The sequence below is a fragment of the Carassius auratus genome, chromosome 17, assembly GCF_003368295.1.
Source record: "Carassius auratus strain Wakin chromosome 17, ASM336829v1, whole genome shotgun sequence".
NCBI classification, from domain to species: Eukaryota; Metazoa; Chordata; class Actinopteri; order Cypriniformes; family Cyprinidae; genus Carassius; species Carassius auratus.
Window position 1 is genome coordinate 19,678,081 of NC_039259.1, and position 25,473 is coordinate 19,703,553.

Consider the following 25,473-nt stretch of genomic DNA (forward strand, 5'->3'; position numbering starts at 1 on the left):
TATACTATCAACATAAGTTTTCTTGCCCCAAAATCTTTTTCCAGCCTTTTTCTGAACTATATAATTAATTTATAAAGCTGCTTTTGATGCTGTAAATGTAACTAGAAGTAAATAACAGTGCTTATGGTTGTTTTGGGGTACTACATTACAAAACACTCAATATTAATACCAATAAATGCTGTTAAGGTAGGTGGCTATATTCTATTCTATAATGCAGATAAATGCAGTTTCGGCACGTTGTTATAATAGCCAAAAAATGTTGGCTAGGTAGACCGCCATGTAGTTTTAGGCCAGTTCCCGTTTGAAAAGCGTTCCTCTAGCGGTCGCTCGCGTTCATCTCCCTTTAACATGACTGCGCTTCACAGTTTGACTCGCACTTTCATGCAAGCAGATGTCTTTGAGGAATTACACACAAACAGTCGCCTTGAATAGGGAAATACATCTCTCAGTCGTCCCCCCGACACTACGGTTATTGGATTTAGCAGGTAATACCCATTTTCCTCACGACACTTTGATTTTAAAGACAGCAAATCGCTGCTTTTGAAGATTTATATCGCTAGCATGTCAGAGAGTTGGTTAGCATTGGATAAAAGCTAGCGTTAGGCTAAATTAACTAACACTTACTAAATCATTGACAACTAACGTTACATATCTGTTTTAGTTTGTGACTTATGTTTAGTTAAAAACAAATGTTAGAGGATAACTATCTTTGGGTGAAGTTAGCAGTAAATCGGGTTAAGTTACTAGCCAGCAGTCCTGTCCTTTTAGCCTGGAGTCATCATCATCTATAATCAAGAAATCAAACACACTATAAAAACTTGTTTTAGTAAATGTATGTGTTTATTAATTTATCCAGAGCTCAAACATATATATTTGTATTTATTATTGCAAAAACTACAGTTACAGGTAAATAAAGCAGCATAAACACTTTCGCAATCATCAGCTTTATAATCATATGTAGATTAAATTCACACTGAAACTGAATATATATATATATATATATATATATATATATATAAACTAATTCACATAAGAAACTAACATGCAGCTTAATGAAACTGTAAGAAAATTAAAGGGTTTTGTTTCCAGACATCCTGTCTGACTCGTCATGGACCTTCCAAGAAACCTAAAATAATTTCACTGTCCCATCCTTGTTGTTCCCCTGACAGGCTCTTTGATGTCCTATCTCACCCTCCTCAGTCTGGTTTAGAAGTTGAGATCCATTTAAGGGCATCTTTTTAATCATTTTAGTTGCATGATCTGCTGGTTTCTTTCTAGACTGCGCAGACGCAGTGAACATAATGCATAATTCATAGCCCCTACAAGGAACTTTTGGAAAAACAGACGTGCTGTTTATAATGAATCCTTTACAAACTGGCACGTTTACACATTTTTGCGCACTCAGATTAAATGTAGAAGTTATGAAAAAGGACATGTAGCAAAATCCTTATCAGTAAAGCCAGTTATGTAGAGTCATATTAATTGCATAAGTTCCCTAATACATCATCCTTGGTGTATATTTTGTAACTAACTTATGTAAAGCAGGGGCTTTCAATATTTTAGATGGTATGGAGACGGACTCCGAATATGATCGTCCGTGCTAAGTGACCAACATTCCTAAAAATTAAAAAGCAGCTATAGTTTTTCATGTATATAAAAAGATTAATAAAATAAAAACCTGTCTGTTATCTGGAAAATAAATATTTTAAGTAGTGCAAAATAGTATTTGAAAATTATTTAGGATCTTTTTTCTGCTCACCATAGCACTATATAGAGTTGTTATAGTTAAATAAAACATTTATAATGATCATTACATAAAAGGAAATAAACATTAACTGAAATGAATTAAATATAGATAACTTTACATGTATTTAGTTCAGCTAGTTGCCACAGCAACATTTTTCTTTTTCATTGATGGACTAAAGTAGCGAAAACTAAAACTGAAAAAAAAAAAAAATAATATATATATATATATATATATATTTTTTTTATATAAACTATATCCTAGACATACTTAAAGCTTAAACTCAAATTGAAAAAAAAATTATATTTTTTTATTTGGCATATTGTTTCATCTGCTTACTTATGTCTTATTTTCATTATTATTTATTTTTACACAGAGTTCTGTAAATGTTTCCACGGACCACTTGTGAAAACCTCTGCTGTAGACTTGTTGTTTATTTCAGGGAGCAGGGAGGTGTCCGGAATGTGAGAGGTACTGTGGTTAAGGTCTCGGGTGAAAAGCTGGAGAAGGAGAAGAGACGGAAAGATGGAGCAGGCTCATAGTTTACTGCTGAACGAGGAAGCCTGCAGTCAGCTGCGGGAGCACCAGAGGGCCGAGTTTGTCTTCGAGTGGCTACGTTTCCTCAAGAAACTACTCCCTGCCACAGACCGGGTGAGTTGAGGCCACTGACAATAAGCTCTCTGTTTGAGAAGAAACGCTCCTGTCTGTCTCTCTCTCTCTCTCTCTCTCTCTCTCTCAAACACAAACAAAAGCAAACCTCTCTGAATAGACTCCCTGGTTATTTGTCTGCCTTTCCACCGGCTGTCCCTCAGCCTGGAATGGACTAGTGATGTGTCTGTCTGTTTCTTACTAGTGAAGTGCCAAGAAAGCGCAATTAATCTAAACAGTATGTCGGCATGTATTTGTGTGACAGGCCGATGTGAAACAGAACCAGAAGCGCCTGGTGGAGCAGCTCACGACGGTACTGACGGGTTCTCCGGGGCCCCCGACGCGTCTGCTGCTGGCACAGTGTCTGGCACTGGTGTACCGAGTGGGCGACTCGCTCACGTCCAGCCTCACGGTGGACCGCTGCAATGACATCATCCGCAGCAAGGACGACTCGCCCAGCTTCCTGCCTACTCGACTGTGAGTTTCATAAATCTGCCCCTTACACGCACGCATCACGCCCTGCAGATGGGCTTCAGCTTGATCTTCTGCCAGTGAGGTTACTTATTGCTCCCTACAGGGCGGCTGTGGCCTGTTTGGGTGTGCTGTATGAGCAGCTGGGCCGACTACTCATCAACTCGTTTAAAGAGAGCGTGGCAAACCTTCTGAAAGCCGTGAAGAGCGCAGAGGTACGTGTGCATGCACACCAGTATGTGATTCACAGTTCAGCCAAACACAGAGATGTGACTGGACTTCACCGGGAAAAATCATGACACTTTTGACCAATAGTTTGAAGGACAAACAGGTGATTCAGGTGTTTTGAATCATCACAAAATGCTTAGGACTTGTCTATTAGCTGAATGAAATTCACTACTTTTTCACTCGGATATGCGTCACAATAGAAAATAAAGAACAATCACATCTTCTGTTTCATGTGGACTTTAATGCTTTTGAATGAAGTGTCTTATGCTCACCAAGGCAGTAAAAACATTAATATTTTGAAATATTAGTACAATTTCAAATGACTGTTTTCTATTTGGATGTAATTGAAAATGTGATTTATTTCAGTTAAGGCAACTTTGACTCTGCCTTTTTGATCCTTCAGAGGACATTTAAAAATACTGATTTGAAGAAATACTTATTACTATCATTGTTGAAATCAGTTGCATTGCTTAATATTTTAGTGGAAAACACACAACTTTTTTCCAGAATCTTTGTAGAAAGAATAGCATTTATGTCAAATAGATTTTTTGTAAAAAAAAAAAAAAAGGAAAAGTCTTAACTGTCACTTTAAATTTCTAAAAATAATAATAAAAAAAACACACTATCCCCACTATGTTTTGTTTAAACAGTAGTGTATGTGTAATAGTGTTTCTAAGGCAAGTATTTGTAAATCTTATAGACAAAACTCTTACCTTAAGTTTTAAAAATCAAGGTGTACTTTTTTTTTGTCAAATTATAGACAAATTAAGCTATTTCTATACTAAGAAATTCCTCTATAAAACAGGCAAAATGGACTTTCAAAGAGCGACCGAGTCATATAAGAGAACCAGAATATTACAGAGAACCTGGGATGGGCACTTTGGAAAAATGGGCTAGAGATATTTTATATTCCAGAAGACAGTAGCTTTTATAAATGTGTGTATGTGTGTTTATGTGTCCAGTCTCAGGGCCGCTGTGAGATCATGTTGAGTATCGAGAGGATTCTGAAGGGTTTAGGTGTGAGTGCTGTCTCCTGTCACAGAGACATCTATAAAGCTTCTCGCACATGTCTCACGGATCGTTCCATGGCTGTGCGCTGTGCTGCCGCAAAGGTACTGGACACGACCCCATGCCTCAGTTACTAATCATATCTATGTTTGTCAAACATGCATTACTTATTGACAGAAATGGCTTAACGTTCACAGCTGACTGTGAGAGAAAATACACATTTTGTTCTTTATTGTTAACGGATGTTTGAATCTACCACAATTCAGTTTATGAAATTCTTATTTACCCAAAATATTTAAAAATTTGGAACCTAAGTTTTTGTACTATTTCCAGCTAAAGGAGGAAGCAGGGTAAACACACATTCTTCTTTCATCCAACAAAAAGTATGAAAATATGAATATAATTTATTATAAACAAAAGCTAATTTGAAATAATTAAGTAAATTATATTTATTTATTTATTTAGATATGTATATGTATTTATTTATAAAAAAAATTGCATTGTGGTGTGTCTTTGTAGTGATGAAAAGAAGTGACAAATTCCCCTGAATATTTAAAATATTACTGTATGTTACTATATATTATTAGAATCTTTTTTTTCCTCAACCTTTGTTATATTTTATTGTATATTGTATATTCTATTCCAGTCTGAGGTCCAGTAGACATATAATAGATAATATTCTATTATAATATTTAAATAGTTAATATGAAGTTTTTCTTTCAGATTTTGTCCCAGTTTTGTGGTGAAGTTAACTTTATTTATTTGATAGTGTCTTCTGGAGCTCCAGAGAGAGGCTGTCTTCCTGTGGTCCTCAGAGCTGGAGAACGTGGCCACTCTTTGTTTCCGAGCCTTCGAGGGATCAAACTATGATGTCCGAGTCGCCATCTCAAAACTGCTTGGCACTTTATTAGCATCTGCACTGGAGCCCAGACAGACCATAGGTGGGTGGACTTTATTCAGCAATCGCAGAAATCGCTTCAGAGGACACCAAGCTGATCATTTAGCCATAGAAATTGTAGAAATCATTCCCTCCCCTCCTCTGTCACCCACTGCTTTTCTTTTCCTCTAATGAAATGCTCATCTTTCCCCTCCTACTCGATTCCATCTGTTCTATCATTTATCCTCTCCCACTCTCTCTCCCACTTCTCTTCGTTTCATTCTTCCTCCCCTGTTCCTGTGGCTTTGCTCTCAGCTCCGAGGCCAGGCACCAAGCGCAACTCCCTGAAGGAGGTGATGGAGCTGCTGAGTTCTGGTTTCCTGCGAGGTGGAGCCGGCTTCCTGCGGGCCAGTGGAGACATGTTGAAAGGGACCAGCTCAGTCAGCAGAGATGTGCGCGTGGGCATCACACAGGTGGCTCACCCTCCTACAGTTCTTCCCTTGTGATCCGAATGTTGGTGTTTTAAGTGCCAGCATGACTGACTTTGTCTAGGTTTAAATTAAAGAATAAATGAAGGTGATATAACATCGGTAAACATAATTTCTCTCGCTTTATTTATGCGTCTTATTTATCCATTATGCAGAAAAAAGTTGTTCTTCATAGAAGCTATATTTCAAATTAATTGTTTAATTTTATGTAGGTTTATATTATTTTATCCATTTCAGTTCATTTAACATGAATACTACCTGTTTACTCTCTTAAACAGACATGTGTGGTGTTTGTGTCCATTCTGGGTGGCGCGTGGCTGGAAACGCACTTCTCCTGTCTTCTTTCTCTTCTCATGGAGTGGGTATCTCACGCACGGGCGACGCAATACCCGGCAGATGCCGTCTCCTGCCGCTGCTGTGTCTCCTTCATACTGCGGGCCACTCTTGGCACTTTGCTGGGGGAGAAGGCCCAAATCGCAGCTGCCAAGGAAATCTGCCAGTTGATCGGCAAACAGAAGAGGGTTGTGGGTAAGAAACGAGGCCGAGGGCGAATGTTTAGGTCTCAGTGGATATTGAGTTGTAATTTCTCGAATGCATGTTGTGTTTCTGTTAGACGCAGCTCTTCATGAGGGGAACACGGAGGCACGTGTGAGCCCTGCGGATGTGGCAGCTAGTCAGCATGTGCTGTCATGTGCTCTTCTGGAGCTGGGCAGTCTGCTACAGGACCTGAGCTCCACTGCCGCCCCACTGCTGCAGGACACCAGCATAGGTTTGTTATGCATTATTAACCAAAAAACTCTCGGCACCCCATTAATTTTTTTTAAAAGAATTTTTAGATACTTCTCTTTTTACATGCATTAGTGGTATGTGATGATGATAAAGTGCCCCAAATATTTAAAATGTGATGACAAAAACACCCCATCAGAATTATTTTTGTTTGTTTATTTTTATTTATTATATTTATTTATTATTATTATTTAAAATTGATGTACTCTATTAATGTTTATTTTATTTCTTATTTTTTTTATTTTTATAATTTTTATTTTACTTGATTCATTTTTTACAATTGATGTACAATACTGTTGAAAAGTTTTGGGGTAGTAATTATTTATTTAAAGGAAGTACTTTTTTTTTTTTACAAGGATGCATTAAATAGATCAAACTACCAAAGTGTGATCAAAAGTATTGCATTTTAAGTATTGGATGGACAGGATGGTTTTTTTTGACTTTATGAGGCCATATTCTGTTATATACCCACTTAAAAAGATACAGTAATTTATAATGTCAAGAACTGGTGCAGACATATCATTGCACATCTGTGATGTTGGTCTTGAACCAGGAGCAAAGAAAGATGTTTTTCAAGTGTCTGTATCTTAATCTCTGGATTTTGTGTGAGTGTGTCTGCTCTTTAACGGATGTGTCACAATCAGGCCTGGATGAAGGATTGAGCAGAAAAAGTGCCTACAGCTGCAGATTTAACACATCCATCCTGCAGTTTTAGAAAGAGCTCAGATCGTCATCTCTGATCCTTGAACTTTACTAAAACTGCTTTCTCTGTTTTGTTTTTCTGACAGGAATGTTGGACACTGTGATCTCTGTTCTTCTTCACCCCAGCGCATCTGCTCGTCTGGCGGCCGCCTGGTGCCTGCGGTGTGTTGCTGTAGGGATGCCTGCTCAGGTGGCAGTGTTACTAGATCGCTGTGCAGAGAGGCTAAATGCCCTGAAGTCATGCCCAGAGGCTGTGGCAGGGTACAGTGCTGCCATCGCAGCTCTGCTGGGAGCCGTACAGCTCTGTCCGCTAGGAATATCACACTCCAAGGGCAAGGTATGAATGAGAATTGTGTTTGTACAAGTCCTATCTTCCTTTTAAAGCAAACAGTAAGTCTGTGGTTCTGTCTTTGCCGTATCATCAGATATACTTAAGGTATCTTCATGCTGGCAGCATTTCAAGATCAATGTAGTCAGTAAATCTCTGCTGTAGCTTGCTAGTAGGAGTTTTTACACAATTGCAGTTTTAAATCAGGCACCAGATCACGGTCTAGACTCCCTTTGGTAATTTCCACACTGCATCACTGCTTATTTTAATGTAATTGAGCTCATGAAGTTGGAATTAAGATATGAAAAATGAATGACTTCATTTTGAAGTGGATGACAAATCAGCTGTCATTGTTAATGTATTATGTGGACTTGCATCCCACAAAAAGTTAAACCTTAAAGTGATCGTTTTCCCAAATTGGCAACACCTTCTTTCTGCTACAAATCTGTGTGCCTTACTTCCTTCTGCAGAACATACAAGATATTTTGAAGTAGTGATGTGATGATACTGGAATTTGTAACTTTGATACAATTGATCATTTACAATTTGATAAGAAAAACAAACAATATTCCGTATCATTTTCAAAACCTCAGAGAAGACTTCCACAACATTAAGAGCAGAAGACTATATACTATTTCATTTCAAATACAATGTGGTTAGCATGCGGTGGTGTGTGCACATTTGGTATCAATGGACCGATAGTAATAAACCAGTTTCAAATATTTATTTACTTAAAAAAAAAAAACTATATTTTGACAACACTAGTTTAATGAATGTTTGTCACTAAGCTGTTTTGGTGACCACTGACAAAAATCAACAAATATAATTTCTTAAAATATATATATTTCTTTCATTTTCTACAAAAGAAAGAAATATGTGGTGTTGAGTCATTCATTCCTATGGACGGGTTGCAGGTGGTGATGACCTTGGCTGAAGATCTGCTGCGCTCTGCAGCTCAGAACAGCAGAATCTCCATCCAGCGCACTCAAGGAGGCTGGCTGCTGCTCAGTGCCCTCTTCACATTGGGTATGAATCAGTTTATATATATGGCCACATAGATGTACACATGCTCACACAGACAAGATGTGCCTATATTGTAATAGTCAATGTGCTGGAAGAATTATTTTCATCTTTTTTGTTCTTTCTGATATTTTGATTCAAGGTCCCACTGTAATGGAGCATCACTTGCCTCGATTGCTGTTGCTGTGGAAATGTGCCTTCCCACTGTCTGTGAAGGACGTGGAGAATGAGCTGCGGCGTGGAGACTCCTTCACCTGGCAGGTGACCCTGGAGGGGCGAGCAGGAGCATTGTGCGGTGAGGGACTTTTAGAAATCTCATGGGCTTCTCATTTATGAGACCAGTCTATCTGACATGATAAACTTTGCTTGTGTCACATTCCTTCTAGCAATGAAGAGTTTGGTGGTGCACTGCAAAGACCTGCTCACTGATGATGTCATCGGTCGTTTGCTTCCTCTCTTGTCCTGTGCAGTGGCCCTGCTCAATCAGTGAGTGGATCTCGATTGCTTAAAATGAAGTTATTCCAAGCATTGCAGAATGCAGATGTAATGTCAACAGGATGTTGATAGACAAATATTGATTTTGCTTCCCTTCAACTCTTTTTAGGCTGACCGCTATCATTAAATCCTATGGGAACCAGATCAAAAATGCAGCCACTGTCTTTAGATTGAGAGTGTATGAGGTCCTCACTATGCTTCAACCTAAAACATATGAAGGTAAACAACTTGATTGGACTAGGTGGTAAAACGGTTGTCATTATCCCTTACTTACTGAGTGGTCATGACCATGGAAATCAATTGAAATGTAGTAAAAAAGTGTAAATTTTTATCATGCTTTGAAATTTAAGAGAGTTGCTTAGGATACTTATTTTAATATCCCACAAAAGCATATGGAAATAGGAATGTTTGATTGCCCAAATATGTATTTATTTGTTTATTGTGGTTTGGTTGTGTTGGCTCAGAGAGCTTTGGCACAGTGTTGAAGCAGCTGCTGAACGATCTGACCGGGCCAGAAATCACAGCATGTGCTGAGCTGAACCTGCTGGCCTCCCTGTGCTACAGCCAAGACCTGGCACTGCTGGGCCCTGGACTGCAGGATGTGGATCAGCACTACATAGAGGAACAGGTCAGATCGCAGTCTAATCATCAAGTTAAAATGTGCTTCCCTAGTTACTGCCCATGTCATATTTAACCTCATTGTGTTTTCTGTCTGTTTAAAGCTCCACGGTGGTGGTTCAGGAGGTGGGACGTTAGAATATGACCCGTTTACCATCTTTGAGAAAGCCCAGGAAGTTCCTACCCCCCTTCCACCAGCCTCTGCTTTAACGGCAGCAGCTGTCCAGTTGTTTGGAGTGATTTTTCCCCACCTGGGCATTCAGCAGAAGTACGTCCACTTTCACCACCTAGACTTCCTCCAGAGGGCTGCTTTTGTATACTGCTGCTGTCTGGTTGGGGTACTTTAAGTTCAGTTAATTTAAAAGGACCTCGATGTCGCCAAACACTTCAGGTCATACAGTTACTTTATATAGGACCTTTACGCAAGCAATACCCTTCATACTGCTTCAGATGAATAGCTAATGCTGATGAATATTTAAACAGAAAATTCTCAGATTAAGTTGGCCGTGTACTAGATTGCTTCCCTCAACTCTACAGTGCCTTTCATTTTCATAATGACACATCCCACTTTGTATATTATTTATATAGTTTGTTTGTTTTATGCTACATTCACTAAAATGTGGATGTATTAATGTTAACCAACATTACCGTTTAAAGTTATGCAGATTGTTAGGAGGAACTGATACTGTTACTGAATGCTTGTGGGAACTGGCCTTAATGAGATCCAGAGGCTTTTTGAAGCTTTTTCTTATGCAGCATAGCCAAATTTACATCCAGACTTTTGCATGCATTTGCATAATTGGGGGCTGTTCTGGCCATGTCCCATGCATTATTAAACATAGCAGAGGAGAGAAAATGATACTGATCGTATGAGGCCATCGGTCCTCCTGCAGTGCATCTTTCATCTCGCTAGCAGCTTGTCTAGAATCTCTTTGAAACGTTTGTTTGGTTTTTGTTTTGTTTGTAGTGCTGTTTTTGGTGGCCTGTTTTAATTATAGTTTTTATTAGTTTTAGTCACGTGCATATTCTTTTTAGTCTAGTCAAGTTTCAGTCAGCTAAAAGTCTGAGCATTTTAGTCAGAATTATTCATGACTATTTTCGTCTAGTTTTAGTTGATGAAAACCGATGACATTTAGTCAGTGAAAATTGTATTTTAGTCTCTTTTTAGTAATGCAATTCTGTTTAACCCAGTCAATAAGTACCTAGTAGTATAGATGAAACCAAAATGTTATTTTAGCCAAACCCTTTTCAAACAAGGTTTTCTTATTATATTATTTTATTGTTACCTAATAGACTCAAGAATACATCCATTCCAGACACAGAAGACACTCTGATTTGAATTTACATCATTTATTTTACCAACCAAACATTTTAGAAGTACACGCATCAGTCCCTTTCTCTGTGTCATACTGAAATTTGTTTGTTGTCATCTTCTAAATAATGCCACGAGTTGGGCTTGAGGAAGTGACGTTGCCTGCGTCTGTGCAGTGCGACCTGATGCAGCCTCTGAGACACAGGAAACAAAAATATTGCAAATAATAATAACGCCACTAAATGAGATAAATTAACGTTATAACATTTTGTTTCGTCTTGTTCTGGTTAACAAAAATTAAGAGACATTTTAGCATAGTTTTTATTTTGAAAAACACATTTAGTCTCGTTTTTATTTGACAACAATATTGCATTATACATGTAATTATAGTCATCGTCACTTGACCAGCTTTTACGCCGCGTCTCGTTTTCTTCATGTGATAAAGGTTCGTTGATGATATTTAGTCATAATTTTTGTTGACGAAAGCAACACTAGTTTGGAGTTTTTAATTTGTAATTATTATCATTTTGTAAAGAGGATTTTTAGAAAACAACAGCCTTTGTTTACTTACTCTGCATTTAGACTGTAAAATCATAAACTCGACTAATAATGTTTTGAAATTAGTGCTGTCAAACGATTAATTGCATTTAAAATAAGTATATGTTTATATATTATTTATATATAAATACACATGCATGTATATATATTTCATAAAAATTGTATGTTTATATATTAAATATATTTATTTATATATAAATTATATGAATATAAATATAGACATGCAAATGCATGTAAATATTTAAAAAATGTATACTGTATGTATTTATATATACATAATAAATATACACTTATCTACACTTACACTTAAGCATTTTGGATGCGATTAATCACGATTAATTGTTTGACAGCCCTATTTTAAATACAATGGATGGATGAATGACTGAAATATTATGTCAGTTTATTTTTTTATCATGGGATTTTCAATGGAAAAAAAAATAGTTAATATTTTATAAATACTATGGTAATACCTTTTTCAGATAATCCAGTGCATTGAATACTTAATAAAACATGCCAAAAAACAAAACAAAACTTTTTTATTTTCACTTTTATTTTAATTTAGGTCTTTGTGGATAATTATGAATAATAATTAATATGCCTAAAATCAATGCGAAACATTTACCACGGAAAGACAAAAATCAGTCATTTTAAGTACATTTAGTCATCAGTACATTATAATATTGAGTATGAATATTTATTTTTAAATTATTTAATAGTGTTATTAAATTATTAGTGTTTTAGAGTATAATTTGGCACCATGTAATGCCCACTTAATCTAAATGTAGTAATTGTGGAAATGAGCAATAACACTGCAGTATTCAGTTTGGCCTGTATGTATCCAATTTCAACCAAGGAAAATAAGATATTACAGTAGCTAAACAGTACATCTGTTGTATTTCCTGTCTCAGGGCTCAGATCCTAGAGCAGTTCTGTGAGTTTGTGCGCCAGCTTAAAGGAGCCCGGCAGCAGACCGTTCAAATCCATGTAGCTGCTGCTTTCTGCTGCACTTTGAAGGTAAGAATCCATTTAAAAAAGAACAATTGAAAATCTTTGCATTTAAACAGTATAATGTTTCTCTTTTTCTCCTCTCTGTCCTGTTTTGCTTTGTAGTGTTTGGCATCAAGTCGGAGGGAATTGGGGTCAGAGGAGGTTCAGAGACCAGCGCTGTCTCTCCTATTGGGGGCACTAGAGGGCTCAAACCCTCTCTTGCGCTGCATGGCTGCGGAGGGTTTAGCCAGACTTGTGCAAGTTCTTAATGACCCTAATTTTACCGTTTCCATCACTCTCATGAGTTTTGACAAGTGAGTGTATGCCAAGTGCAGTGTAAAAAAAAAAACCCACTTTAATTTGGAATGTTTTTTAAATGAAATGAGTGTAAATGTGTTTCAGACTGAAGACGGCAAGGGATGCCATCACACGCACAGGTCATGCTTTGGCAATCAGCACTGTCTACCGTTATCTGAGTGGGATAAGCTCCTCTCAGTATATTAGTGCCTGTGTTGGAGTCCTCTTCACCCTGTCCCAGGACAGCACCTCACCTGAAGTACAGGTACACAGACCACATGACTGTTTTAAATAAATCAGGAAATCATTTGTGTGCTTTTCTATATAGAGTGTTGTCAGGAAGTTCATGCACTAGCTTTCAGTGAACTACTCTATATGCATGTATGCAGATGTGGGCTCTCCACGCTCTGTCCGTGGTTGTGGATCTGTCAGGCCCTCTGTATCACAGTCACCTGGAGGCTAGTTTCACTCTGGTGCTACGTTTGCTCCTCTCGACACCACACACACATGTGGAGGTGCAGCAAAGCCTGGGCCGCTGCCTTAACGCCCTTATCACTTCCATGGGGCCAGATCTGCAAGGTACACACACTTAATTATCCCCTTAAACACATTGTCATCATGCAGGTGAGACCTTCAATACTCTCTTGTCTCTGGTGTTTAATGTAAACTGTCTCCAGGTGAGGGTGCTGGTGTGTGTGCGGTGAGGACCTCGTGTTTGGTGGGCTGTGCTGTGATGCAGGACAGTCAGGACTGTCTGGTCCAGGCCCAGGCGATCTCCTGCCTCCAGCAGATGCACATGTTTGCGCCACGCTTTGTAAATCTGGCCAGCCTGGTGCCCAGCCTCTGTGTACGTCATCCATGCACTTAACACTCAAAATCTAACTGAACAACAGACATTCAACTCTATTCACTACACATTTAACTGAACAGATTTCTGATCAATTATACACAGTGAGCAAAATAATGCTTGATTTCGCAGAATTTGATTGAAATGTGAAATTGTAGGGTGTTAAATTAATTGGTTAATTAAATTTTTTTACTACCCCCAGTTTGGGTTGCCAGAAAAAAATTAAAGTAGGTTCTGAGGTGGATAAATAGGCATTTTCATTAAAAACGAAATATTTTTTTCTTTTTGAGACTATGCACACAACAGCCATCTTTTTTTTCCGTGTTCTCTTTAATTGTTAATTGTTCTCTTTTAATCTCTTTAATTGTGTTTATCTAGAGTTAATCTACAAAGAGGTTTTTGGTTTGGTTGGAAGACATTTTTTATAAAAGAATAATAGATTTACAGTACATTTACATTAAGTCATTTTACAGATGCTTTTATTCCAAGTGACTTTTATCCGAAGGACACATAAAGCGATTCTTCTTAAAGGGGCAAAAAGACACAGGAAGTGCTTGTAATACCACGTTTTAGACATTGTTCAAATGAGCACAAGCTAGAAAGAAAAGAGAAGGAATAAACGAAGAGAAATAATTTATTTCAAGTAGTCAAGTAGCTTCGAAAGAGAAGATTATTCCACCAGCCAGGAACAGTGAAAGAGAATGTAATGGAAAGTGATTTTGAGCCTCTCTGTGATGGTACCACGAGGCGTTGCTTATTAGCGGGTTTCAGACTTCTGGAGGGGATGTAGAATTAATATTTGATATTAATACTCTGGCCGATATTTGCAAAGTAGAAATTATTTACATTTTATGTAAATATTTTATTATATATATATATATGTATGTGTTTCAGTTTATAGTAATTGTTAAACTGCAAATTGATCAAAGGCTGACATGCTCCAAAAAAGTCACCATAGCAGTTTTCTTTGTTCACATTCATTTGTATTAAAGAAAAATGAAAGTCATTGACAGAGGTACAGAGTGTTCTTGGGCCTGGCTTTGCTCTCATTTGTAGTGACAGTGCTGTTTTCTGCTTTCTCGAACAGGAAATCTTATTGGATTATTCTGTGTTGGTAGGTTTGGTCTACCTCTCTGCTGTCAGGCCACTTTATTCCCTTTCCTTTGTTTGCACTTCATATTCCCTTCTTTTTCTTTTCTTTCCTGCATCTAATTAAGTTCTAATGTCCTCCTCTCATTTTTCCCAATGTTAAACTAACTCAAGAAGGATCTGGTTTTGAGCATGAGCAGACAGTGTCACTGCCACTAACTGCAGGGTTAATGCCAAGGATTAGGTTTGCTTGGCTTGTTCTTTTCTGTAAAGGCCTTCTAACACTGACCACCCACACTGTGCACATGACATTCACATCCACGGCTGTGGCCTCATGCCAATTCAAGCTATTAGCTTTATTACTGTGAGAGCTTCAGTCTTTTGTTCTTGCTCTCTCTCTCTCTCTCTCTCTCTCTCTCTCTCTCTCTCTCTCTCTCTTTCTCCCTCTCCCTCTCTCCCTCATACAACCACACAAACACACATTTAGACGATATTGAGAAAAACATGCTTTGTTCTACATGCTCTATTTTTAGGTGGTTTGATTTATGGTCCTATTCTTTGTAAAAAGATCGCTTGTCACATCATTTAAAGCTCAAAACAAGCCTTGACAGTAGCCCTGCTGTCCCTCTCTCCTCTCCCTCTGTCCTTCTCTTCACTGAAAGAGCGTTTGTGTGGGATCATTGTGACATAACAGGACTAACTTTGATGTGGCCGCAGCTGTCTGCTGAAGTGTTTATTGCACTGTTGTCTGGATGATGTTGTGCAAAATGTGATGAAGGTTGCACTGTGCTCTATTTCTGAACTTGCTCTCAGTCTGAACTAATACGTTTTATATATTGTATCAGTGCTGGCTCAAAAAATGTATACCATTACAAGTATTTTATTTTACCAGTTCTAATGTCTCAGTTCTATTTCACTAGACCTCACTCGATTCATTACTCACCATTTATTTGACTGTATTAACTTCTAACATTACAATATAATATCATGTATAACATTTGTGCATGTACAGATAAACCTGTGCAGCTCATACCTGTATCTGAGGCGTGCAGTTGTGGCATGCTTGAGACAACTGGCTCAGAGAGAAGCAGTGGAGGTATCGGAGCATGCAATCGCTTTGGTTAAAGAGCTACCACGCAGAGACAACACACAACTGGGTGAGTCAGCATCGCCCCCACTGCACAACATAGAATTATCTGAGCACATCTCTGCTGTTTATTTTACTGTACTCTGCATTTTGAGCTGGGTTCGACTGCAGTGAGCCATAGATTAGTTTGGGGACTGGAATTTTGTCAAACTATATATACACACTCACACAGTGGCATTTGTTTTAAAGACTGCACAAGCTCACTTCTCAAGCAAAACAACATGTGTTATATATCACATTGTGCACTGTATGTTAAATGGTTCTTTTCTGTCCTGTAGATGTCACTATTAAGGAGGTGGGATTGGAGGGAGCTTTGTTCAGTCTGCTGGACAGGGAGTCTGACCCGCGCCTGTGCAGAGACATTCAGGAGACGCTTGTCCACATGATGAGTTTGGCAGCTGAGAGTAACCTGGCCCACTGGCTCAAACTCTGCAAAGATGTGCTCTCTTCCTCTGCAGGTGGGCTTCAGTCTCAGCTTTAAATGAATCGTCATTTTTCATCTCTGCTCTCCTTTTTACAATGTAATTCTTTGGTAAAATACAACCCACCTGACAAGTGTAAGAGCCTTAAGATTGGATTAAAATGTTGTGATCTGCGTTTACAATTTCATGATAAATTCATAGTTTTTTTAATTGTTTTTTTATTATTAGTTTGACATGAATAGTTGCTGTAGTTTTTCATGTTCTTATTGTTTAGACTCGGCTTTAGAAGTGCAGCAGGAGGAGGACGGAGACCGATATGATGACTCCTCTGTGTTCCACGCAAAGTCTGAATCCAGCGGCCCCTTCAATAACCTGCGCTGGTCCACTCGTGTGTTTTCCATGGAGTGTGTGTGTCGCATTATAGCACAGTGTGAGAACGGAGACCCGGCTCACTTCAACATGGCTCTCGCTCAAGAACAACGTTTACATGAATCTGCAGGTTAGACACATCACTTCTGTTGTGTTCGAATTTTTATTCCCTTTTATAATCGTTCTTGTCCAAATTGCTTTTAGTGTATTTTCTGTAACTCTGAAGACTGAGATGTCTTTCTTGATGTGTTCAGTAAATCCCTGGATCTTAGCGCCACCTTCTGGGGTCATTGTATATACGTTTGTTAACACTGTTAATAAAGGCACCCCTTCTGTCTCTCAGATTTCCTGGTTCTCCACTTGGCGGACCTCATCCGCATGGCTTTCATGGCAGCCACAGACCACAGCGATCAGCTCCGACTGGCTGGTTTACAAACACTGCTGGTCATTATCCGGAAATTTGCCAGTGTGCCAGAGCCCGAGTTCCCTGGACATGTCATTCTGGAACAGTATCAAGCCAATGTGAGCACTAACTTCGCACTTTTCAGCTTCAGTTCTTAAAATCAACATTGCATACTTCAGATGCCCAGAAAAGTGCTGAAAGAAAGAAATCTAGAACAAACATGAACATTGATTGGCAGCTTAATAAATAAGATATTTCCTAAATGCCTTTCAGTTAATGTCCCTTATCGCAAAGGAAATAAGTGTGGAATTATGGACCACTTTTTAAATATTATTTATTTATTTATTTAAAAAAAGAATTGTGCTGAAATTTCCATAAAATACCACTTCTGGTTTTCAGTTAGAGGAGAAAAAATAGGAAATCACAGACACCCTAACTGCAACACATCTTATAACAAAAAATCCGACATTAGAGAAAAGCCATTTTATTCAAATTATAAAGAAAAAAAAAAAACTTTGAGAACTTTAGGTTTCTGCCAGAAAGTTATTTTGTTGCATCACTTGTTGTTGCCTGCCTGTTCAGAGCTGTACAGCAAAGCTCTCAGCTGTATTTCTAAGAACCCCCCCAGAAGTACATGAGCTTGTTCATCAGTCTCTTGTTACTAAGTGCATGTGCATGTGTGTGTGCACGCATTTGAGAACCTGGATCACTTACACTAAATTAGGTTAGCTGTGGACCTAGCGGGGAGCCCTCTTTTCAAATAGTGATTGAAACATCTTCTGTATCATGTCCTAGAATGTTTTACTCTTAATTTGCGCTTAATAAACTTACTCAGTTAATTCTGTACAGTATATAAAGATTAGACTGTAAAAAGTACAGTGATGTTCAAATGTTTGGGAGTCAGTAAGAGATTTTTTTTAAGATCTTTTTTGCTGACCAAGGCTGCATTTATTAGATAAAAAATGCAGTAAAAACAGAAAGAAATGTAATCTATATCTGTGATTGCTTCAGTCTTCAGTGACACATGATCATTCAGAAATCGTTCTAATTTGCTGATTTGGTGCTCAAGAAACATTTATTCTTAGCATTGATGTTGATAATGTCATATACAAATGACAGGCGCTTTTTGTGGAAACCGTGATTTTATTTTTTTATCCTATTTATGAAATTGATTTGAACAGTCTTTACTGTCACTTTTGAAGTAATGTCTTTGCTGAATTAAAGTAATATTTTTTTATTTATTTAAATGACCCAAAACATTTGAATGATGGTGTATGTGTGAACAGTTTTTTTTTTTCTTTTATAAGTTTGCCTTGAAGTTTTATTTAATGGATGTATACATTTAAATTAAAGTTCTGAACACTTTATTTTAATTTAATTCCAATTAATATCAACATTATGAAATGGCACAAATGAAGGTATGGGAATTATGCAGCATCAAAGCTATATTTTATGTTGGCATTCTCCCAGCCATCATTATGAGATGGTATGGAACAGTATGAAGGAGAAACGCTATGGGTGCTGGTTGACTCTTATTCACTCTCTTGTCTAACTATTTGTGTGTTTATCCTGACAACTTATGTAAGACTATGAGAAACCTCCCAAACTTTTGACTGGGCTGGTTTAAATGAACTAAATGTTGTTTGATGTTGTAGGTTGGAGCTGCGCTCAGACCTGCTTTCCATGTGGACGCCCCTCCGAATGTGACTGCCAAAGCCTGCCAGGTGTGCTGTTAAAAGAACTTAAGCCTCATTTTCTATAATGATGCACTTTTCTGTTCTTTGCGTTTACCAGCAAACACCATGTTATCCAACACATTGTTTTAAGCCTCAAGTCATGTATTTTGTCACTGTCAGATTGGTCGTAACAAATATGTTTTTGTTGTTGTTGTATTAGTATTCAAATCAGTCCTGTTTTTAACCCCTTGAACTTTCTTCATGCTTGTTTTCAAATACCTCGAGTTCACATGGGTTCACTTGACCTAGTTTCTTCCCAGAGTCCAGTGGTTCACTGCTCCGGTGGTGTTGAGTTCTGACATGAACCTTTGTTTTGGCGTTCAGGTTTGCAGTGCATGGATCGCCAGTGGGGTCATCAGTGACCTGCGTGACCTGAGAAGGGTGCATCAGCTTCTGGCTTCCTCTCTTGCCAAAGTACAGGTGGGGAGAGACGTTGCCAGTCAGCTCTATAATGAAAGCACCTTCACCATGGAGACGCTGGCTGTGCTCAAAGCCTGGGCGGAGGTACCCAACACCATCACACAACTATTAAATCAGCTGTACCTCTATGTCTAGCCGTTATATAACTCTAGGGGATGGGCAGTGAATCTGTGTCTCTCTGCAGGTGTATATCACAGCGGTACAAGGCTCCAGGCAGAGGGAGAGTCCAGGCAGCCATCTCCAGCAGCAGAGTGATGAGGCTGGCCCTGCAGATCCAGCAGGGGCTGGTTTACTCAAACTGGTTCAGACTGATCTTGCAACTCTGAGCCGCCTGTGGCTGGCTGCCCTTCAGGACCATGCCCTGCTCACCCTGCCCTCGCAATACTCCAGTCAACTCCCCTCCACAGGTCACTACTCGCGCTCGGTTTCTCAGATTACACACCTACCTGATGCTAAATAAGTAGATATGCTTCTTTATTTCCAGATTTTATATCAGGGTTATGAAAATTAACTGTCTAATTTATGTGCTTATTTTACGACCAAATAAATATTTACAAAATGTTTGCCAAGCAGCCAATAGTTCTGTCCCAAATCTCGTACCGTTGTTCCTGTGCCAGCCTTAGTGTTCTTATTCTAGAGGAAATCCGTTGGAAGATAGTTTGCTTATAATTGCAGAAGGGGATAGTTAAAGGGGTTTTCGTCTTTTTTTTTCTGAAGCAATTACTTGTAGGCGCTGTTTTTATAGTATGTACACTACTGTTCAGAAGTCTGGGATTGGTGAGATTTTTACATGTTTTTCAAAATGGTCTCTTAAATACACCAAGGTTTCATTTATTTGATCAAAACGAATGTAAAAACTGTAGTATAGTAGAATATTATTAAAATCGTGAAGAACTGTTTTTGCTATGTTTTAAAATAATATAATTTAGTCCTGTGATAGCAAAGCTGAAGCAGCCATTACTCCAGTCTTCAGGGAAGAAACTTTTCTTCTTAATGATGTTGAAAATAGGAAATAGAAATAGTGATAGAAAATAGTGATACTTTTTTAAAATTCCGGATTCTTTGAATAAAATGTTTTTTAATATTACAAACTTTTGAGCAGTGGTTGCATTATTCAGTTGATAAATCACTGTTTTACTACAATTGAAACAATAGTAATAGTATAGTAAGAGTGTCTTGTTTAGAGCTACTGTATGTTTTAACTTGCACCTTTATTTGTCAGGTGGCTCGTTTTACACTGCAGAGACGGTGGAACAGGCCCGTCCACATTATTACAGTGCCTGGGCTACCATTCTCCACGCTACTGCTCTCTGGCTCAACAGCACCGGGTTCATCATGGTGGACGAGGGACCTGCCAACCTCTCCAGACCGGTCACACCCACCTCCATGGGCCAGTCCACCTCACTGAGCAGTGTCAAATCCCCAGAGGACGTCAGTACTGACCGCCTCCACCTGATCCTGGGTACAGAGCTCAGTTAATAGTCCCTGCTTCAATAAGTGGATGTAGTTCAGGGTTTATAGGGCGTCCATTGCTAGATTGAAGTTAGATTTCCTTCAGAAAATCAATTTTTCTCGAGTCTTTTGCCAGGGGCTGATTATGAGGATCATTCCTTTGCTTTGAATTGAGATCAATGTATATTTTTGAGTCTTGTTGTTCAATTCACTCAAATTTCCCTTTAGGAATCAGTGTGGAATTTTTGTGCTCTCCTCACTCTGGAGACCAAATGGAAAACATCAATTCTTGTCTTCAGGCTCTGCAGGCCTTACTGGAGGTGCCTTGGCCCCGTTCGAAAGTGGGCAATGATCAGGTATTCTACAATTAAAAGACATTTACAATGTCAAAAAAGACTTATCTGTTGTTCTTTTGACCTTAACCGATTTTTCAGCTAACTAAATAAAAAATCATGTGAAAATTATTTGACCTAGGACCATTATGTGGTGCGTGCCATTGTATTTTAAGTTTTTGTTTTCATCCTCACTTAATTCAATATGCCATCTAAAATGACAATTATGATTTATTATGAAATTGTAACTTGGTCTGGTATGATATTGTGATGCATTGAGATTTGTGGTTTGGTATTTGTCTTTCCATGTAGTTCATGTGTTATATACTATGCGTTTGTCTCTCTTGTTAGTCACTCTGTGTTCTTGACAAGTGTATGGTGTTCTCTCTGTAGGCTTTGAGTGTGGAGCTGCTCAGTGTTCTACACAGGCTCATAGTCACTCGGGAATCTCCCAGTATTCAACTGGCTGTGCTAGAACTGGTGCAGCAGATTGTTTGTGCCGCTCAGGAGCATGTCAAAGAGAAACGCCACAGTGCTGAGGGTGAGTCTCAAAAGCTACTTATGTTTAAATAGTGTAAAGCTTAAATAACCCTTTAAATGCAACTTTCGATGTTGTGTTTGGTCAGTCGATGATGGTGCAGCAGAGAAGGAAACTGTTCCTGAGTTTGGTGAGGGACGGGACACTGGTGGCCTGGTGCCGGGGAAGTCTCTTGTTTTTGGAGCGCTGGAGCTATGTCTCTGCACGCTTGTGAGAAAGCTTCCGCAGCTCAGCCCCAAACTGGCTGGCAGCCCCACGGGGCGGGGAGGACAGCCCTGCTTCCTCAGCAACACTGACTGTAGACTCGTCACATCTGCTCTGGCCATCCTCTCAGAACTGCCCTCCATCTGTTCACCAGAGGGTAAGAGATCCAGAGCGTTACTGCGGCAGTATGAGAAAAACATCCTCCTGCCCACATTATTTTAGTCCACTTTTCATTTTGTTTATTCAATTTAGAATTTTTTTTTGTTATTTTCTCGTCACATATTTATTTATTTTTTTTCCCGTTCCAAAGAAGTTATTTTCAATTCGTAAATGATCAGAGATCTGATGGTGTTTTATTCTTCTCTCCACAGGCAGTGTGTCAGTGCTGCCCACAGTGCTCTATCTGCTGCTGGGGGTGTTGAGAGAGACGGTGAGGGGCTCTGTCGGAGCTGAGAGTGGACAGCTGGTACCAGGCATCCTGCAGGCCTTGCGCACTGTTCTCACCTCTCCCATGAGCAGAGCTGAGAAGAGTCGTGGGGCCTGGACTGAACTGCTGCGATGTGCACTGCACACGCTCTTGGAGTCTTGGCATACAGGTATACAGTAGTTTCTCTCTCATTTCAACCACACTCTGTTTGGATGGGTTTTTTCTGCGTGATTTAGAAGTCATTTGAGGAACTCTGTTTTTTTTTCATGGATTGTTTTGGACAGATAAACTGGAGCCTGGAGTGGATGAGGTTACCATGTTGACATCCCTCACCATCTTCCTGCTGTACGCCAGTGCTGAGGTGACCACTGTGGAGCCCATGCAGACATGCTGCATCCAGGCATTCAGAGCCAGCCTGGAGTCTAAGGACCCCGTGGTGAGTAGAGAGTCAATTCTTAAAATTTCTACAGTCCTGTTCAAAAGCATAGAGTCAATTAGAAACTCTTAAAAACATTTCTACAGTACTGTTCAAAAGCTTAGGGTCAATGTTTTATTTTTTATTTTTATGAAATTAATTTTATTCAGCACAGGAACATTAATCAAAAGTGACTGCTGTGACTTACATTGTTACAAAATGTTTCAAATAAATGCTGATTTTTTGAACATTCTATTCATCAAATAATCCTGAAAAAAAGCAAAAATATTAAGCAGCCATTAAGCAAATGTTTTCAACATTGATAATGAATGTTTCTTGTGCACCAGAACAGCATATTATAATGATTTTTAAAGGATGGTGTGACACTGATGACTGCAGTAATGGCTGCTGAAAATGTAACTTTGCCATCACAGGAATAAATCGCAAACAGTTCTTTTAAATTGAAATAATATATTTTACTGTATTTTTAATCAAATGGATGCAGCCTTGGTGAACAGGAGAGGATTCTTTCAAAAACATAAAAAAAAATCTTCCTGACCCCAAAACTTTTTTTAATAGTAGTAAACATCAGGCTGCTTAAATAAAGAGCTTTGCTACAATCTTACATACAATTCCCCCGCAAAAAAACTCTATATCTAGTATTCTTCTCTGTTGTGTCTGAAAACTTCTTCTTTAGGTGCTGAGCAGAAGTTATCAGTTGCTAGTATCTTTATTCCAAGGCCCAGCGCCAGTAGCCAGGCCATTCATTCTAGCTCTGGGTGCCCGTCTGGTGTCACAACTGGAGGAAGTGGAAAAGAGTCGTCCTGAAGGCCCAGCAGAGCTACAGGCCGTGCAAGATGCAATCCGAGCCCTGGAAGCACTAGTGTTTGCTGCAGACGAAACACACCGTAAGTGACTGGGAATGTTTTCAGGTTTAATCCCAAACAGCTGTTATGATATCATAAAAAAAAAAAAAACAAGAAGAATTCATTGGGTTATAAATGTCTTCTATATAATTACTCTTAGTAGGGCTGTGCAAAAAATCGAATGATTTCAGTAAAGGCGCTCCCGTGATCAGAAGTACATCTCCAGCACATGCGTTCAGATCAGGGTTGCCTGGTTTTCAAAACACATCCTGCCCACTTGCTTCTCAAAACAACTCCAAAACTAGCCCAAGTGAAAAACTGCTTCCCGGGTTTAAAATTCCCAATTTTTTTGGGCAGGGTTGCCTTGGTAAAATTCGCGTTTTAGGGGCTAAACATCACGCTATTGGTATGGGGTCGCTTCAACCCGCGGACATGAAAAACAACCGCGGACTTGGCAACACTGGTTCAGGTGGAGTGGCATTTACTACCACAGAGCCGTAGTCCACCGACAAGCTACACAAAATCGACAAAGAATCGACTCCGATTTTGTAATTGATTTTGTGTAGATTGTCAGTGAACCACGGCTCTTTGTAGTAAAGGCCAACCAGTGTTTTTTTTTTATATGTCTGCGGGTCAAAGCGACCCCAAAACAAATAACGTGATATTTAGCCCCTTAAAATGCAAATTTTACCAAGGCAGCCCCAGCCGAAAATTTTTTATTTTATTGCCCGGAACGAAACGCGATTGGGCTAGTTTTGAGAAGTAATTGGGCAGGTTTTGTTTTGCAATCCTGATCTGAACACACGTGCTGGAGATATACTACTAATCACAGGAGTACCTTTACTGACAAGATGTGCATGAAAATCACATTCGATTGCCCTAACTGTTAGCAAAATGTAGCACTAAGTATGTGTTTTAACCATGCAGGTCCACAGCTGGTGGCTGTGCTGTTGCCCATCCTCATCTCTCTCCTGCTGGATGAGAATGCTTTGGCATCGGCTCCAGCAGCCTCTCGCTCACTGCACGAGTCTGCCTTAAGGGACCTCATGCGCATTGGTCCACAGCACTCGGCAGTCTTCAAAGCGCTGATGGCCTCTGCCCCGCACATGAAAGCCAGGCTGGAGGCAGCCGTCAAGGGCAACCAGGAGAGCGTGAACTCTAAGGCACAAGCACCTCGAGTCAACAGCAAAAACACGCCCAGCATTCAACTAAAGATCAATTTCCTGTGAATCCTCCTGACTGGATATGATACGAGTATTATGATTTTAATGACTGAGTGAATGTTGATGTTGTTTTAATCTGTTTTGTTTTTAAAGATAAATCGATTTAAAAATTGTTTAGTTTCAATATTGTAGTCCATTTTAAAACTGCATTAACCTCTATGAGGAACTTAATACATATTTACTCAGAAAGTAAGGGGAAGTGTGTTTCACATGAAGAACAGCAGAACCATGGGAGTGACTTTTGTATGGTTAACATTTATAGAAACATTGTGTTTTATTGGTTAGCTTGCTAACAAGCTTGAATAATTTGCATTAACCCAGTAATCCATAGCATGAGTTTTTTTTTGCAAGAAGTGTTTTATTGTGTCTGTACAAAGATTGCGAATCATTAATTTCTCATTGACATGCTGCAGCTCCTAACTAAACCTGACCAGCTGCACTGCTGGTAATCAGGTATCTGCTGCCTTTACATTTACAGTTTTAGTGCATTTTAATATTATAAATTTAAAATGTGTTAAATATTTTAAGTTGCGTAGAGAAAGTTGCACTTGTTGTGAATGTGAAATTATGATAAAACATTACAAACAGATACTTGCATCACATTTCTGCACTTATGCTTTGAATACATCTACAGTATGCATTGATATGGAAGCCCATTTCTGCCACATAAGAATAAAATCATGGTTCGGTAAATTATAATTAAAACCAGAAGTCAAAATTGTGACATATTAAGTTAAAACTGAGATATAAAGAAATGTATTGTAATAATTGACTTCTGATCATTTTGACTAGCACAATATAATGGGTTATGTCTCACAGATACTTAAGTGAGTCTTGACCATCAATATTGACATAATAGTTTTTTTTTTATCTCATGATTTCTTATGTGGCGGAAATTGGCTTCCATATGTTAAAATGGTACTTCACTTTAGTTACAAACATATGACACTTTTTTTTTTTTTCTGTATCCCAATTATGCATGTAAATATGTGTTGGTGTCACTTTATTTCAACACA

At 38.8% G+C, this 25,473-nt stretch overlaps 1 protein-coding gene across 2 annotated transcripts; it reads left to right on the forward strand.

Moving 5' to 3' along the window:
* The first annotated feature begins 337 nt into the window (after positions 1–337).
* Positions 338–25,046, forward strand: heatr5a (HEAT repeat containing 5a). Of its 2 annotated transcripts, XM_026286304.1 has the most exons (37): positions 338–485; positions 2,187–2,395; positions 2,658–2,869; positions 2,970–3,078; positions 4,054–4,203; positions 4,869–5,040; positions 5,292–5,449; positions 5,743–5,992; positions 6,078–6,233; positions 7,039–7,289; positions 8,195–8,306; positions 8,443–8,595; positions 8,687–8,786; positions 8,905–9,014; positions 9,260–9,423; positions 9,518–9,681; positions 12,192–12,297; positions 12,394–12,584; positions 12,673–12,832; positions 12,957–13,146; positions 13,245–13,414; positions 14,502–14,528; positions 15,516–15,660; positions 15,929–16,108; positions 16,347–16,571; positions 16,785–16,963; positions 18,500–18,568; positions 18,905–19,084; positions 19,185–19,407; positions 20,223–20,462; positions 20,681–20,808; positions 21,178–21,325; positions 21,411–21,683; positions 21,898–22,122; positions 22,238–22,389; positions 23,066–23,276; positions 24,162–25,046. In XM_026286304.1, exons 2-37 carry the CDS (start codon positions 2,270–2,272, stop codon positions 24,461–24,463), a joined length of 6,111 nt encoding a protein of 2,036 aa, XP_026142089.1. In that variant the 5' UTR covers positions 338–485; positions 2,187–2,269; the 3' UTR covers positions 24,464–25,046. The 2 variants fall into 2 exon arrangements, with proteins under 2 accessions (XP_026142089.1, XP_026142090.1); XM_026286305.1 differs by lacking the exon at positions 14,502–14,528.
* Positions 25,047–25,473: the final 427 nt, after the last annotated feature.

What these genes read in the sequence shown, in the direction of transcription:
- heatr5a (XM_026286304.1), top strand. Translation starts at nt 2,270, where the DNA reads ATGGAGCAGGCTCATAGTTTACTGCTGAACGAGGAAGCCTGCAGTCAG. An exon ending in AGCTTCCTGCCTACTCGACT is followed by an intron (nt 2,870 to 2,969) that starts GTGAGTTTCATA and finishes TGCTCCCTACAG; the next exon opens with GGCGGCTGTGGCCTGTTTGG. An exon ending in CGAAAGTGGGCAATGATCAG is followed by an intron (nt 20,809 to 21,177) that starts GTATTCTACAAT and finishes TTCTCTCTGTAG; the next exon opens with GCTTTGAGTGTGGAGCTGCT.